Genomic DNA, 15,326 nt, shown 5'->3' with positions numbered 1-15,326 from the left:
GAGAGTCAGGGGCTGGGACCGAGACAGACAGGGACTAAGAACAGTGAGCAGGCGGAGGTCCCACAAACATCACACCCACCTGAGAGGAGACAGCTCTCAGGGTCCTCCCCACATCCCCATCTCCCCACCCACTAGCCCCGCCCTGGCCCTTCTCTCCCTCCTCTGCAGACACACACACACACACACACACACGCACGCACACGCGCACACACACGCACACGCAGGCCTGACACAATGGCTGGGTGGGGCTGAGGAACTGGCTTCCTCTGTGGAGATCTCAATCTGGGCCCTCAGTTCCTGCCCCCAAAACACAGGATCAGAGATACTGGGAGACCTGGCCTCATACTCCTTGCTCCAAGGGGTGGTCAGAACAGACTGAAAATAGGAACTGCATCCAAAAAGCTAAAGGTAAAATCAGGGGGCATTACTGCAGAATTAGGGAGAGGGAAACCTGGGTGGGGAGAGAGTCCCTTGGTGTGAAATAGTGGGCTGACTCACACCCAGAAGAACACGTTGGAAGCTAAAAAGACAGGCTATCCTGTGAGGTGTGGAAGAGATAGACGGGACGCGGAGGCATACACACCATCCCTTAGCTGATACAGATTTGTCTAGACACCAGTGCCCTACCGCCAGCGCAGCCCTGTGCCATTGCCACCCCATCCTCACCCCACTCCAGTCCATACACAGCCCCTGCAAGTCCCCTGTCCACACAGCGATGCCCGCACAACATACATACAGAAGAGCCCATTTCCACACCTGAGTTTCAGCCTCCGGAATATAAGATACAGGGTCCCTCACATCTTCCAGAGCCCCAGTTGGGCGCATGTGGAGTGTTATGTGGTTTGGCTGGAGGGTGGGAGGGGCGGGGGTGGTGTCCGGTTGGGAGCAGGATCTGATTCCTGTTTCCTGCCCCTACTCACTCAGCCTGGGAGGTGACTGAGAGTGGAGAGGACTCAAGGGTGAGTGTTTGTGGTGAGTCCCTGGGTCCCTGTGAGAGCCTTAGTGGGAGGTGGGAAAGGGAATAGCTGCAGGTACCTGATGCGGGGATGGCTCTCTGAGGGGGTCAAGGCTGGGGAGGAGCTGGCCATCCGGCAAGGCCACTGCCTGGGTCACCTTTCCTGCCAGGGCACAGAGGCTGCTGGGCAGCAGGATGCACAGCCTACAGCCCCCAGCCCCCACTTGCATCATTGCTCAGGATCCCCATCTGGGACCTGGCGGGGTCTGATCTAACTCTACTGCTGACTCCCAAAGGGAGTTTGGGCGCGTCTGCGTCTCTCAATTCTGACCCTTCTGCCTCCTCAGGATTGCAGCCTCCTTCCCTGAGGGAGGAAGTGAAGCCCATGCCCGGGTGTCATGGCCTCCTGATCCTCACCTTCATTCTGGTCTCCTGGCATCCTGGCAGGACCCAGGCTTCTACTAGGGCCCTTTTTGTGACCAGATGGTAGTCGGGGGTCAGGCAGGGCTGAGGATGGGGCAGGAGGGACCATGCCCTGGGCCTCTTGGTCTCTTGGGGTCAGAGGCTCCAGGAATCTTCATGGCAGGAAAAGGAGACTAAAAATACTCCGGAAAGGGAGAGTCCGGAGAGAGGAACTGGGAAATGGGGGGCGGAGGGCCTGCTGGAGCAGGGAAATAGTGATGCATCCCTCACAGCCCAGACGCACGCGTGGACAGACACACACACTGCACATGCGCCTCACACAGACAGCACATACCGCCTAGATACACCTCACACCCCCATCTCACACACCGCACACCTCACTCTGTTCTCCACTCTCCCTCTGCATACCTCCACATAACATATATACTCTGGAAACACCATACAATGCTCCGCTCATAAAGCACTAGAAATAGCACACACATGGCTCCATAACACACGTACAGACACAAAACACGTCCTTCATCAGGTAGATCTTAGTGGTCATACCAGCAGGCCATATTTCCCTTTCTGATGCAGGTCTCTTGCATACTGCCCCACCTCCCCCACCCCAACCTGGGTCTCTACCTAGGCACCTGTATCTCACCCTCTCTGTCTCTTTTGGCCTGATTGTGGCAGCAGAAGCCAGATGACTGAGAGAAATGGAGGCTGGGAGGGCCTAGACAGGCTGCCTGGAGGGCGTGGGGGGCCCCAGGGAATGGTCGGAGGAGGGGTGAGGTCAAGAGAAATTAGTGGAAATCAGAAGGAAGGAGAGGAAGTGCACCGGCCTTCCGTCGTGGTTCCAGAGTCAGGGCAGTCTACTCACAGGGTTGGGGCTCGCACTAAGGGTCTCTCTTTCTCCTTCCCACTCCCTCAGGGAATGACTCCAGCAGAGCATCCCACTCCTTTGAAGAGCTCAGAGGAAGATGTCGGCCCAGTCCCTCCCTGCAGCAACACCCCCTACCCTAAAGCCCCCTCGGATCATCCGCCCCCGCCCCCCTTCTCGTCCCAGAGCAGCCCAGTCCCCAGGGCCCCACCACAACGGCTCCTCTCCACAAGAATCTCCCCTCAGCTCCAACGATGCACCAACCCCCATGTGCACCCCTATCTTCTGGGAACCCCCAGCCTCATCTCTCAAGCCCCCTGCCCTTCTGCCCCCCCCAGCTTCTAAAGCCAGCGTTGACTCCCAGACTTTCCCAGATTCACCTTCTAGCACCCTCAGCCCAGGGTCCCGGCTCTCCATCTCTTCAGAACCTGCTCCCCGGTCCCCAGCACCCCCACCCAAACCCTCTGGGTCACCGTGCACACCTCTGCCCCTGCTACCCACGGCCCAGGTCCCAGCCCAGGATGGCTCTGCCTCGGCCCCAGGCACTGTACGGAGATTGGCTGGCAGGTTCGAGTGGGGGGCTGAAGGTAGGGTACAGGCTGCAGATGACCAGGAGCCCTGTTCCCAAGGGGACATGGATGTGGATGAGGAGAGAGAGACTTCCCAGGCCAATCTGGCTGGGAGTGGGTCCCAGGAGAACGGCACTCCAGGTGAACGGTGGGGGGAGGCTCAATCCAATGCTCAATGCTTTATGACTGGGTGCTTTTCAAAAGAGGATTTCATGTTTGGAAAACCTGGTTTCCATATTTCTGGGGTTTTGAAGAGCATCAGGGTGGAGGAGATAAATGCATGGGCTGGACCTCCATCTTTTCACTGCTGGGCAGGTTAAGGGGAGGGTTGAGGCCTGGGCACTGTGGGTACGGGCCCTAAAGGCCCTCTCCTTTGGACACCTCTGTCTCCCATAGATGCTGCCCTGGCCTGCCCTGCCTGCTGCCCCTGTGTGTGCCATGTAGCTCGGCCTGGCTTAGAGCTCCGATGGGTACCGGTGGGGGGCTACGAAGATGGCCCTAGGGCCCCCTGCCGGGCCTCCCCACTGCGGACCTCCCGCTCCCGGCCTGGCCCCCCAAGTGTCCGTCACCCCCCAGTTGTCCTGACATCCTATCGCTCCACTGCTGAGTGCAAACTCCTGCCTCCCCTAAAACCGCCCAAACCAACTCGGGTCAAGCAGGATGCCCTCAGCTCTGGGGACTCCCCACAGCCAGATCTCGATCTGCCCTCTGAAGATGGAATCCAAACAGGTACAGGGCCTGGGGGAGTGGACCTCCGGGCTGGAAAGGAAGGGGTGGAGGTGGAGTCTAAAAACCAATGAACTACAACCCCCAACGGCCCTGGGCTTTTTGTTCCTCCACTAGCTGCTGCTCTGGGACTGATGGGAGTTGTAACAGTCTCTGTGGGGCAAGAGTCAGGAGTCCTGGCCTGGGGAGCCTGGGGGTTTGTTCTCACTCTGAGTTTCCTCTTCAGGGGCCTGTCCTGATGAGGCTCCTCAGGATGCTCTTCCCGCAGCCATGGAGGGCAGGTACCAAACACCCCCACCCTCACTCCTACCCTAGGGCTGACTTAACCTTCAGGTCCAGCGAAATCTCACCTCCACAGATGTGGAGTGAAGGACTAGGACTCTAAAGAGAAGCATCCCTGGTTTCTGATCCCAGTTCTGTCCCTTATCAGCTGTATGAACCTGTACAAGTCACTTAACCTTTTTGGGTCTTAACGTCCTCATCTGTGAAATGGGGGTAAATTTACCAACTGCAGTTGACCCTTGAACAACTCGGGGGTTAGGGGTGCCGTACCCCAGGTCAAAAATCTGCGTGTACTTTCAACTACACAAAAGTTAACTACTAATAGCTTACTGTTGACCGGAAGCCTTACCAATAACATGCACAGTTGATTAGCACCTATTTGTATGCCATATGTATTTTATATAAATACTGTATTCTTACAATAAAGTAAGCTAGAGCAAAGACATTTTTTTTTCAAATTGCCACATATCTCCAAAAAATTTTCCAGTATGTTTATTGGAAAAAAAGAAGCACATGTAAGTGGACCAGCACAGTTCAAACCCACATTATTCAAGGGTCAACTGTACTTTATAGATTTGTTATAATGTAATGTTGTTAAAGAGTGGGTCCACAATAAATTCTCTGTTTTAGTTCCCCCATCTTGAGCCTTTGCTACAATTATTGTCTGAAAATCCATTTGAAAACCAAGACTATCTCTTCTGTGTTATCTGGGTTGGCTAGTCACTCTGGATTCATCACTGTTATCAGAGTTAATACAAGCCCATTCATTTATTTAACAAGCATTTACTGGTGTTTATTCTCCTGGAGTTTTGTAGCTTGGGTGAATGGGTGTGTGGTGGTGCTCATGACTGGAGCAGAGGGGGAGGTGTAAGAGTTCGGTTTGATCACACTGAGTTTCACTGAGGCACACATAGGACATTCCAGACAGTGGGTGCTACATGACAGACCTGGAGATAGAGGCGTGGAAGTCTCTGGGACAGTAATTGAGATCACAGGAATGGATGGGGCCCACTTAATACAGAGCTTCACATACAACAGGCTCATTAAAAACAGAACAACCAAACCACAACTCTAAGGTTGGCCAGGTCCCTGCACGCGGGCTGTGCACCTCTTATACTATGAACTTAACAGCAACCCCTGGAGGTGTGCAACAGTGGTCGCTCTCGGGGACTCCTTCCTTTTCTCTCCTTACAGGGAGGATGAGGGGCTGGAGGAGCTGAGGGAGCAGAACTGGGAGCTGCCCCTGCAGGATGGTGAGCGCTTCTGGACCTGGGGGTCCCTCCTGTGACCACCAAGCTGTGGGGAAGGGTTCTGGGGCACTGTACTTCACTGATGCACTACGTCTGCTCTCCAGAGCCCCTGTACCAGACATACCGAGCAGCTGTGCTGTCAGAGGAGCTGTGGGGGGTCAGTGAGGATGGGGTTCCTTCTCCAACTAATCCTGGAGAAGCTCCCACCTTTGCACGGCCCCCTGGACCCCGCAATACTCTGTGGCAGGAGCTTCCTGCTGTTCGAGCCAGTGGCCTCCTAGACACCCTCGGCCCCCAGGAGAGACGCATGCAGGAGGTGGGTGCAGCAGGGATCAGGCCGGGCAGGCGTAGGGGAAGAGCATGGGACCCGGGTCCTGGGCTGGCTGGGAGCTGGGCTTTCCACCACTGCCCTGTTATTCCTCCTCAGAGCCTGTTCGAGGTAGTGACATCGGAGGCCTCCTACCTGCGCTCTCTGCGCCTGCTGACTGACACCTTTGTGCAGAGCCAGGCTCTCCGGGACACACTCACCCCCCGGGATCACCACACCCTCTTCTCCAATGTGCAGCGAGTCCAGGGAGTCAGCGAACGGTCAGTGGGGTTCTGCCAGGCCTTGGGCTGCTGAGTATCCCTTAGCTTTCTGCCCGTCCCGGGTCCTTCGTTAGTGCCCAGCTCTTCTCTGGCCCTCTGCTCCCTGTCCATTGCTTGTTTCCCCACATCTTCAGGTTTCTAGGGACGTTACTGTCCCGAGTGCGCTCTTCCCCCCACATCAGTGACCTGTGTGACGTGGTGCATGCCCATGCTGTGGGTCCCTTCTCAGTGTACGTGGACTACGTGCGGAACCAGCAGTATCAGGAGGAGACCTACAGCCGCCTTATGTGAGTGTACTGGAGGTGGGGCCACGTCACACGTGTTGGGGGGTGCTGGGGAGCAGGGTTGGTGTCCAGGGCAGGGCAGGCTGGGGTTTGGGCCTTGAAGTGGATGCCAGCCCAGCCACCTGGGCCTGCTTCTGCAGGGACACGAACATGCGCTTTTCCACCGAGTTGCGTCGGCTGCAGAGCCTCCCGAAGTGTGAGCGGCTTCCACTACCCTCCTTCCTGCTGCTGCCCTTTCAGCGCATCACTAGGCTCCGCATGCTGCTGCAGGTACTGTCCTGGTGTGGGGCTTTTCCTGCCCCACCAGCCTCATTGGAGAACTCTTCCCAGGGGCCTCTGCCGGGCCATCACCATTTCCCACTCTACGGCAAACACAGGCTTCCCCTAAATCAGGACTCCTGGGCCTTTCAAACCAGGACCCACCAAGTCCCACCTGGAGCCGCCCAAATGTCTCAAGGAGTAGTCTAGATGCTGGAAAAGAGCTCCTGCTTAGAATCCTGAGTTCTAGACTTAGCTCTGCCACTTACAGGCTGAGTGACCTTGGGCAAGTCCCTTCCTCTGTCTGGGTTTCTGGGGAATGTGGTGAGTGATCTCTGAGGTCTACTCTAGCTGCAGTCTTCCACTGCATGCCTTCCTGATGGGGATGATATCCCCCATTGCCAAAGAGGCAAGAATTGGTTCTTTTGGGGATGAAAAACCTTAGACATTCCAATGGTGGTTGTATACTCCAGTGGACCATGGTACATAAATAGACATAACATTTTCTATAGATAGAAATACATGGTATTAAAATTTCATGGTGGGGGGTACAATTAGGAAAAATATGCATAAAAGTGCTCCTTAATGGAGTGATACTGGGGACAAAAAGGTTAAGAAATACTCTACTGCAAAATAGAGATTTCTCCCTAAACCAGGTCACCCAGTGTGGGGATCTCAGTATGAAGAGTCCCAAGCTAGATTATCAGCTTCTTTATATCTTATTCAGCTTTATATATCCCCAGTGTAGACAACACAATAATCAGCCATAATAGCTAAACAGCTATTGAGTGCTCTGTTCTAGGTATGGTCCCAAGAGCTATATACCTGTTTGACCTTACCAACAACTGTATGAGGGTAGGAATGAGTGACCCCACTTTATAGATGGTGAAACTGAGGCACAGATAGGTTAAATAACTCACCCTAGATCATACAGATAATGATCGATAGACAAAATATAAATCCACGTATTCTTAACCACTCTTCTGTACTGTTGGCACCAGTAGTTGTGGTTAATGATGACCAAAATAACAGTGACCCTCTTTTCAGTATCTACTATGTGTCAAGCACTACGCTAAGTACTTTATGTACACTACTTCACCGAATCCTCACAACAATGTTATTTATTGGTCGCCCTTTTAAAGATGGGGAAAAATGCGGCTCAGAGAGGTAACACGACTTGCTCAGGGTTATGCAGGCGGTGAGTGGTGAGGTCTCTCAGTCTTGCTGAGGCTGGGCCTTCAGCCCTGTGTACCCCAAACTGAGCATTTTGTCAAGCCAGTCCTCTGAGCTGCTGTCCCTCAGAATCCCAGGGCCGCAGAGCAGGGGCCCCCATCACCCTTCCTCCTTGTCCCCAGAATATCCTGTGCCAGACCGAGGAAGGGTCCAGCCGTCAGGAGAATGCCCAGAGAGCCCTGGGTGCTGTCAGCAAGGTGGGCAGGAGGGACGCGGAGGCTGGGGTGGGGATGATGCGGTGTGGAGATGGAAGGGACCGAAGAGAGTAGGGTGGAGACTCAGCTCCGCCTCTCCCAGATCATTGAGCGGTGCAGCGCCGAGGTGGGGCGCATGAAGCAGACTGAGGAGCTGATCCGGCTCACCCAGAGGTTGCGCTTCCACAAAGTCAAGGTTAGTCCCTGCCCAGATTCCCCCTCTTCCCCTTCCCCATGGTGCTGCAACAAGCCAGAACCTCCTCCCTGCTTCCCCGCAGGCCCTGCCCCTGGTCTCCTGGTCGAGGCGCCTGGAGCTGCAGGGGGAGCTGACCGAGTTAGGATGCCGGAGGGGGGGCGTGCTCTTCACCTCCCGCCCCCGCTTCACTCCCCTCTGCCTGTTGCTCTTCAGTGACCTGCTGCTCATCACTCAGCCCAAGAGGTGGGTCTCAGGAGGGAGGGAGCCCAGGCTGGGGTGGCGAGGAGTTCAGCCAGATCCCTGCTCTGCCTCTGAACTTCCTCTTCCCTGGGCAGTGGGCAGCGGCTACAGGTTCTGGACTACGCCCATCGCTCCCTGGTCCAGGCCCAGCAGGTTCCAGACCCATCTGGGCCCCCGACATTCCGCCTCTCCCTTCTCAGCAACCACCAAGGCCGCCCCACCCACAGGCTACTCCAAGCTTCATCCCTGTGAGTTGCGTCTCTTTCAGAAAATACCCTTGGGATCCCTGCCTGTCCTCTCAGAGCCCCCCACATCCTTCTTCCCCAAATTCTCTCCTCCACAGCCCCTAATTTCTAGGAGGATCTCCTGGGCCAACTGTGACCCCTCCCCATATCCCCACCAGATCAGACATGCAGCGCTGGCTGGGAGCATTCCCTACCCCAGGCCCCCTGCCCTGCTCCTCAGACACCCTCTATGATGACTGTGGTGAGTATCCCCTAGAGATCAGGAGGGAGGGAAAAGTGAGTCTTAAGGGCAATATGGGGGAGAAGCTAAAAAGAGCCTTGATCCTGCTGTAATGTCACCCACCCGCAAACAGACTGTTCCCAGGAACTGTGCTCAGAGTCTTCTGTGCCAGTCAAGAGCGAGGGACGGAGTCTAGAGTCCAGGGCTCCCCCCAGGCACCTGCACAAGGGCCCTGAAGGTGAGAGATTCTACTCATTTATTCAATAGCTATTTATTAACCATCTATGAGGTGCTGCCAGCTATTCTAGGCATTTTGAACCAAACACTCATTCTTGCCCCAAAGGAGCATACATTCTAGTAGAGGAGAACAATAAAGAACAAAAAGGATAAATAAGTGAATTATACAGTGTGTCTGAAGGCCATTAGTGCTGTGGGAAAACACAAGTGGGGCAAAGTCAAGGAGATCAGGAGTCCCAGGTTTGGGTGCGGTTACAATTTAAAATAGGGTTGTTGAGGTCCGTGAGGAGGCACCATGTGAGCAGCGACTTGACTGAAGTGAGGAATTTACAAATTCGGTATCTGGGAGAACAGTGTCCCAGATGGAGGCAGGAGTCAGTGGCCAGGCCCTGCAGGCGGTGTGTTCGGGGACCAGGAAGGAGGCCAGTGTGGCCAGAGGAAGTGAGGAAAGGGGAGGGAAGAGATGAGGTCATAGAGGTAATGGGGACCAGATCACACAGGTCCTTGGAGGTCCCTGTAAGGACTCCACTGTCACTCTGAGTGAAACGAGCAGCCACTGCAGGGCTTGACAGAGGAGTGACTATGACCCTCTCTCCTGCTGCTATTGCCTCCCCTACTAATGGCCTTTCTACCAGTGCTCCAGGCTTCCCACTCATTCCTACACCCACCATAGCCCTCTGACATTACTCCCTATTGAGCCTTCTTTCCCTTGTAACCTGTCCTCTGCCCTAGCTGCACTTGGGACCCTGTCTCTCTTTCCCCAGGCTGGCTGAAGGGGCTTCCTGGGGCCTTCCCTGCCCAATTGGTGTGTGAAGTCACAGGGGAACACGAAAGGAGGAAGCACCTTCGCCAGCACCAGAGGCTCCTCGACGCTGTTGAGCCCTCTCCAGGCTCCCCCAGTGCCCCCCCACCCTAAAGCAGGTTGGGGGTAGGCACAGGTTTTGACATCTGGCACCAAGAGGACAAAGGCCATCCATCCTTTGGATTCGCTGTCAGTTGAAACGCTACCTCTAGTGGCAACCAATAGGGACCAAGCTTCAGGATAGGGCAGCCGGTGAAAACGGAGTCCTCCACGCCCACGCAGGAGGGAGAATGAGGTTGGCTTGAGTGGGTTGCCAATGGAAACAGAGGCTTAGTGCGGAACAGCCAGTGGATACTGAGCTGGCTGAGCCCTGGCCAGTGAGTATCCCTGCTGTGCTCATGTCAAGGAAGGGGAAACAAGGTAAACAAAGTTGCAAAAGGGCTGCATTGGAGATAAAGTCCTAGGATAGAATAGCCAACAATGATGAGCAGGGGCCCATCCAGCCAAAGAAGATGGTGATCTGGGCCTAGGAGACCAGCAGTGGCCTTGCTTGGTTCTGTAGCAACCACCATCCTGCCCCTTGAGTCTAGGAAGTGTTAGATTCTATTCCTGGGGTGCCTCCTCTGCCCTCTCAAGCCACTTGCTTGCTTCTAGAAGAATCCAGTGTGTGTGTCTGAGAGAATCCGTGTGTGCGCATGTGCACATACATGTGCGTGAATGTGTGTGTCTGTGTACGCATCAGGGAAGGCGATTCTGCTGAACATGGTGTGTGTGTGTGGTCTTACCCCCTCCCCAGATGATTGAGTGCTCATTTCTCCCCACCCCCACTTCCCCCATATTTTTCCTGTTCTCTCCAAGAAAGACACTAGGTCTAAGCTCCAGAGGAGAATGTGGCTTGGCAGCCAGAGGCCAGAGCTGGGATGAGGAGCCTGGCTTCTGGGTCCTTTGGAGGCCAGTGTTCCATGATGGTTGGAGGGTGATGTTACGGAGCAGCCAAACAACCTGGCAGAGGAGCCAAAGGGACTGAAGATGGCCAATAACTAGGGGCTGAGACCCCCTGAAACCTGCAGGCCCTTCTGCTGCCCAAAGCTTGGCCTCTATAATCCCTGCCTACAGATCCTCCAACCTGAACTATAACCAGTCATCCAGCCTTAACCTTGGGCTTCAGACCTGCTCTGGGTCCCAGATTTGGGTGAGGAAACAGGAGCCGTGGATCACAGGCCAGCTGGTGAACCTTCTGGGCTTTCTTGTCTTCACCCTGGTCCTCTCGCTAAAACACTGGGTCAAGCAGTGGGGAGAGAAGAGAGCCAGTGCTGCTGCTCAACCCCATCTGGAGCATCTGTTTCCAGATGAGAAAATGCCCCCAAAGGAGAAGCCACGAAGCCAGAAGGAGGAGAGGGACGGAGACAGAGTGGAGGAGACAGCTGCTGGCAAGTGGCAGCCCAGGCCCAGCCCAGGCCTTCCCTGAGCTAGGCCATCACACCTTCTCTTCAGCTCATGGATGGCAACCTGCCCAGGACAGAAGCTGCCATGCTGACCACAGGAGATGCAAGGACCCTGGCAAGCTTCGGAGGGGGAAAGGCCCTGGCATTTGGTTCCAGAGTCTCCCTCCCTCTCCTGTGCGCCATGACTTTGGGGATTCACCAAGCACAGTGCCAGGCAAATGAGAAACCCTCAATAAATGTTGGTGGAGTTGATTGAGGCTCTGCAGGGCAGTGCGTGCTTAAAGGAGCACAGGTTTCCAAATGTGGCTCTATTAGGGAATGGGCCTGGTTGGAAAAGGATTGAGAGCAGGGGTCAGTTCTTCTGGGAACTGGGGCTGAGAGACCAGGTACAAGGCCCAAGTTTGTGGGCGCACTCACGGCTGCTGAGGGATCTAAGGTGGCAGCAGTGGTGGGGGTGGGGGTGGGGGTGGGTTTGCCAGTGCTGGAGCAGAGAGACACTGCAGGTTGGGGAAGAGGACAGGGTAGGGGCTGGTATGGCTGGGGCTCCAGCAGGGGATGAAGATACAGCGAGAAGGACAAAAAGGACAGTCAGTCAGCCACAAAGATCTTTTACTGACCAGCCAAGCATCTCTGTTTACTTCAATTTACTTCCACACCTATTAATTGAGTGCCTTCTATGTGCCAGGCACTGGGGATATAGAGGTGAAAAAGACAAGGGCCTTGCTCCCAGGGAGCCTGCATTCTGAGGGAGATGGAGGGGGACAATTACCAAGTAAACAAATTAGTGAGATAAAATGAGGCAGCAGTGGGTACTATGAGGAAAATACAGCAGGCTCTGTGATACAGAATGCTTGTGTGCCCAAGTGTGTGTGTGTGTGTCTGACTTTGGGCAAGGCCTCGAAAGAGGTGACATTTGAGCTGAGACCCAAATGACAAGAAGGAAGCAGCCCTGGGAGTCTGGGCAGGGAGCCCCTCAGTGGCAACAAAGGGCTCAACCTCCGGGAAGAGAAGGTAGCGGTCATGGGAGGAAGCTGGTGTGCGTGCTCCCTCAAGCTTCCTGGTGGGGGGAGCTCCTCTCCACTAAGCTTCCCTCTTCCTCGGAGAAACTCAGGGACAGACAGATGGACATCCAGAGGCAGAGGCAAAGCTACACATGGGTCCCATGTTACGCTCCCTCCCAGCTCCTCACCCCCTCCCTCCCTGAGCCCTGCTGCTAAGGAAGCCCCCATGCTCCCATTCAGAGGTTCTACTGCTGGGATAATGGGGACATGGAGACCAGATAAGAGTCGTCTTGGGGACATAAAGGCATATAAAGTACAACTGCATATTCCGTAAGGGACCAAGAAGACAGGGAGGGAAGGGAACTGTCATATTTCTGTTATTTTAGAGGCCCCTTTTCATTCTGGGATGACCTGGGTGTGTCTGTGCAGTCCTGGAGGGCTCTGCTTTCTGCTATATGGGAAGTGGGTGGGTGTGGGGGAATGAGGACCACTGCGAATATGGAGAAGGCAGATGGGCGAAGGGATGGGGCTGGGGTAAGGAAGACAGAGGAAAGGGAATAATGAAGAGGTTGGTAGAGCGGGGCAGGCGGCAGTAGGGAGCTTGGCTCATTCTAAATGGTCTCCCTCCCTCTCCTGTGCGCCCTCTGCCATACCTGTGTCCAACCTCCTGCTGGTGTTCACCACCCTCTCCATTCTGTGTTGCTCCTCGCCCTTACTGCCCCTCTGGATTGCCTTCTGCAATTTCCTTGTGGATGAGGTGGGGGGGTCCATGGGAGGAGAAGTCTCAGTGTTGCCCTGTCTGGCATTCCAGACATGGTGGTGTGGGCATTAGGGGTCAGTACAAATGTCCCAGGTGGCAGAAATCTTCACTGACTTGCGTGGGGAGTCCTGGAGCTGCCATTGCCCCATTCCTTCACATTCTATAGTGCTGGGGAGGTGGAAGAAATGAACATTTACACAGGTTTAGGAAAAGCCCAGGTGTGTCCCAGGCCTGGGGGAGGTGCCTGGGGGACAGAATAGGGAAGCTGGGTCCCTGTTGAGAGTCTCTCTCTCTCTGAGTCCTATGTGTTGTCTCCACCCACAGCCCTGTTCCTCCCATTTGTGGCCTCCATATATGGGGAGTCATAATGCAGATAGGACAGGGCACTGACCTTTCTTTGTGTTGGCCTTTCAATGGCCTCTGTGTCAGCATTATCCTGGCCTTTATTGCTGGTGGGCTGAGGGGTGGATGGAATCATGACCACAGGCAACAGGTGGATGAGAGGAGCCCCTTTGACCCCACAGCCTTCTCACTAGCTCTCTCCGCTCCCCTAGTCCTTCTGACCCCTGCAGCCCACTTCCTGATGTCCTCTCTAGAGCCCTTCAGCCTGGCTCTCTGTCCATCTCTGCAAGCGTCTCTCCCCACTCCTTCCTCACAGGACTCTCCTGCCTCTTCAGGTACATGGGTGTCGGCGAGTTCCTGTTCTCACGATTGGCCACTGGCCAGTTCGTCAGGCATGCACACCATTCTGGTGCAGGAGTGCGTCTCCTCCACCAGCTTGGTGAACCCACGAAGGCCGTCCCGAACCTCGCTCCCTGGCGCACCCCAGCCCAAACTATCGACTCTCCACCGTCCAGCCGCAGGCGAGAGCGCCTTGGGCTAGAATGAGAGGGGCAAAGCCCTAGCTCTCCAGGCGGTTTTGCTCCAACCCTGTCCGACGCTCCTCCCCTTGGGGCGTGGCCAGTACCCGCTTTGGCTCCGCGCTCTGTGATTGGTTCCACCCCCAGCCAGGGCCCAGACCCTCGCCTGGCTGTAAATAAATTCCAGCGTCTGAGCCCTCAGAGGTACTGAGCGTGGAGAGCTTCCTGCTGAGGGCTTTGGCACGTGCTTTGGACGAGGTCAGTCTCCGGGTTCTCAGAGCTCACCTCTCAAGCAAGGCAGCCAGTGGGTGACTCGCCCCTACTGAGGAATCCTTTAAGAAGTTGAGGCGTAGGCTCCTGGTTTGCAGTCGACCGCGCGTCGACACCTCCTCCCAGCGTTGCGGGTCCTTCTCTACTGACCCCCTCCTCTTCCCCCGCCCCCACCCCCACCTACTCTGCTGTTGCCCTCGCCTTCCTGAGATCCCGGGCCGGCGTTTAGCTTTGGATCTGATTCTGACCGAACTGGATCACCTCCGTGCTCAGCTTCTGAGCGTCGGAGGGGTGGGTTTGGCTTTTTCCATTGGTCCCTACAAGCACCTCTGCTTTTGGGAAACTCAGCCTTGCCTTAATGCTTAAACTAACTGCCCATCATCCCAATCACTGACTTCTGAATTCTCATCACATTTCCCACCTGCCCCCGATTTTTCTCCCTTGCACTAGGCTGCTTACTCTCCTACCTTCAGCCCTCAGGAATCAACCTCCCTTCCACTGCCAAAGCCGTTTCCCACTTCTACCTTTGGAAATCTGAAGCTGCCCTCTGGAGGAAGGGGTTGGGGTTGAATCCAGGTTTTGTGGGGCCCTTTTTAAGAAAAAACAGAAAATATGAATTCAAAATTGGGTATGAAAGTGAGTTTTTATTTATAATGATAAGTAATAAATCACTTTGGAATGTTGTCAAATTTGGGAAAGCATCTATCAATTTTCACATATGATCTCTTACAGTTTCAAGTTTTCATATGCAGTTGCTAATTTTAAATGCTTTTTGTATTGACCATACTCATGAACCAGCTTTTTCACAGATTTCCTCATTCTAACGACATGAATTTTGTGCCAAATCAAGAAATGTAATTTTTCAATGCTTTTGTTTATATAACCTGCTCTTCATTGAATTATCAAATAATCCCAGAATATTTTCATTATTCCCTACATTGGATTACAGATTAATTTATGTAGGAGATTTACAAGTTTATGCTGGTAAACTTGTTTTTTTCTGGGTTGATTTTCTCTAATGTAGGCAATTTTGTGTCCATTTCTCTTGGAACTGCTGGACTTTGTTGGGACAAGATGCTTCACATATGCCCAAAAAACATTCTTATACGTGAAGTTTCACTCTACATAGATATACTTGCCATTTTGTAGGCCAGCTACAAATTTGTACCCTACAAACACGGGAATGCTGATAAATTCTAATTTATGTGATCACCATAAAAAAGCATATACTCCTTTTTAAATTATAGATGATACATTGTTGAAGATATTATTGACAGGTGAGAATGTCAATTTTAACTAGTGATCAATAAAAATGGAAGCCTCCCATTTCTAATTTTTCATGTCCACTGATTGAAAGAATTTCCTACAAATTGCTTCTAGCTGTGGTTATCTTGATTTTGTTTCTTCTCCATTATCCACATATTTC

The 15,326-nt window shown here is 53.9% G+C and overlaps 1 protein-coding gene across 5 annotated transcripts; it reads left to right on the top strand.

Moving 5' to 3' along the window:
* Positions 1 to 286: 286 nt before the first annotated feature.
* On the top strand, positions 287 to 11,267 carry ARHGEF15 (Rho guanine nucleotide exchange factor 15). Of its 5 annotated transcripts, none has more exons than XM_017680423.3 (17): positions 290 to 408; positions 925 to 959; positions 2,292 to 2,950; positions 3,206 to 3,538; positions 3,762 to 3,816; positions 5,012 to 5,070; positions 5,172 to 5,383; positions 5,495 to 5,655; positions 5,790 to 5,942; positions 6,080 to 6,209; positions 7,553 to 7,627; positions 7,728 to 7,820; positions 7,903 to 8,063; positions 8,156 to 8,308; positions 8,464 to 8,546; positions 8,659 to 8,763; positions 9,527 to 11,267. In XM_017680423.3, exons 3-17 carry the CDS (start codon positions 2,341 to 2,343, stop codon positions 9,676 to 9,678), a joined length of 2,535 nt encoding a protein of 844 aa, XP_017535912.1. In that variant the 5' UTR covers positions 290 to 408; positions 925 to 959; positions 2,292 to 2,340; the 3' UTR covers positions 9,679 to 11,267. The 5 variants fall into 5 exon arrangements, with proteins under 5 accessions (XP_017535914.1, XP_017535915.1, XP_017535912.1 ...); XM_017680424.3 differs by having other exon boundaries at positions 298 to 408; positions 925 to 972; XM_017680425.3 differs by lacking the exon at positions 925 to 959 and having other exon boundaries at positions 287 to 408.
* Positions 11,268 to 15,326: the final 4,059 nt, after the last annotated feature.

Source organism: Manis javanica, chromosome 4, assembly GCF_040802235.1.
Source record: "Manis javanica isolate MJ-LG chromosome 4, MJ_LKY, whole genome shotgun sequence".
Taxonomy (NCBI): Eukaryota; Metazoa; Chordata; class Mammalia; order Pholidota; family Manidae; genus Manis; species Manis javanica.
Note: the sequence above shows the minus strand (reverse complement) of the source record. Positions and strands in the feature narration are given on the sequence as shown.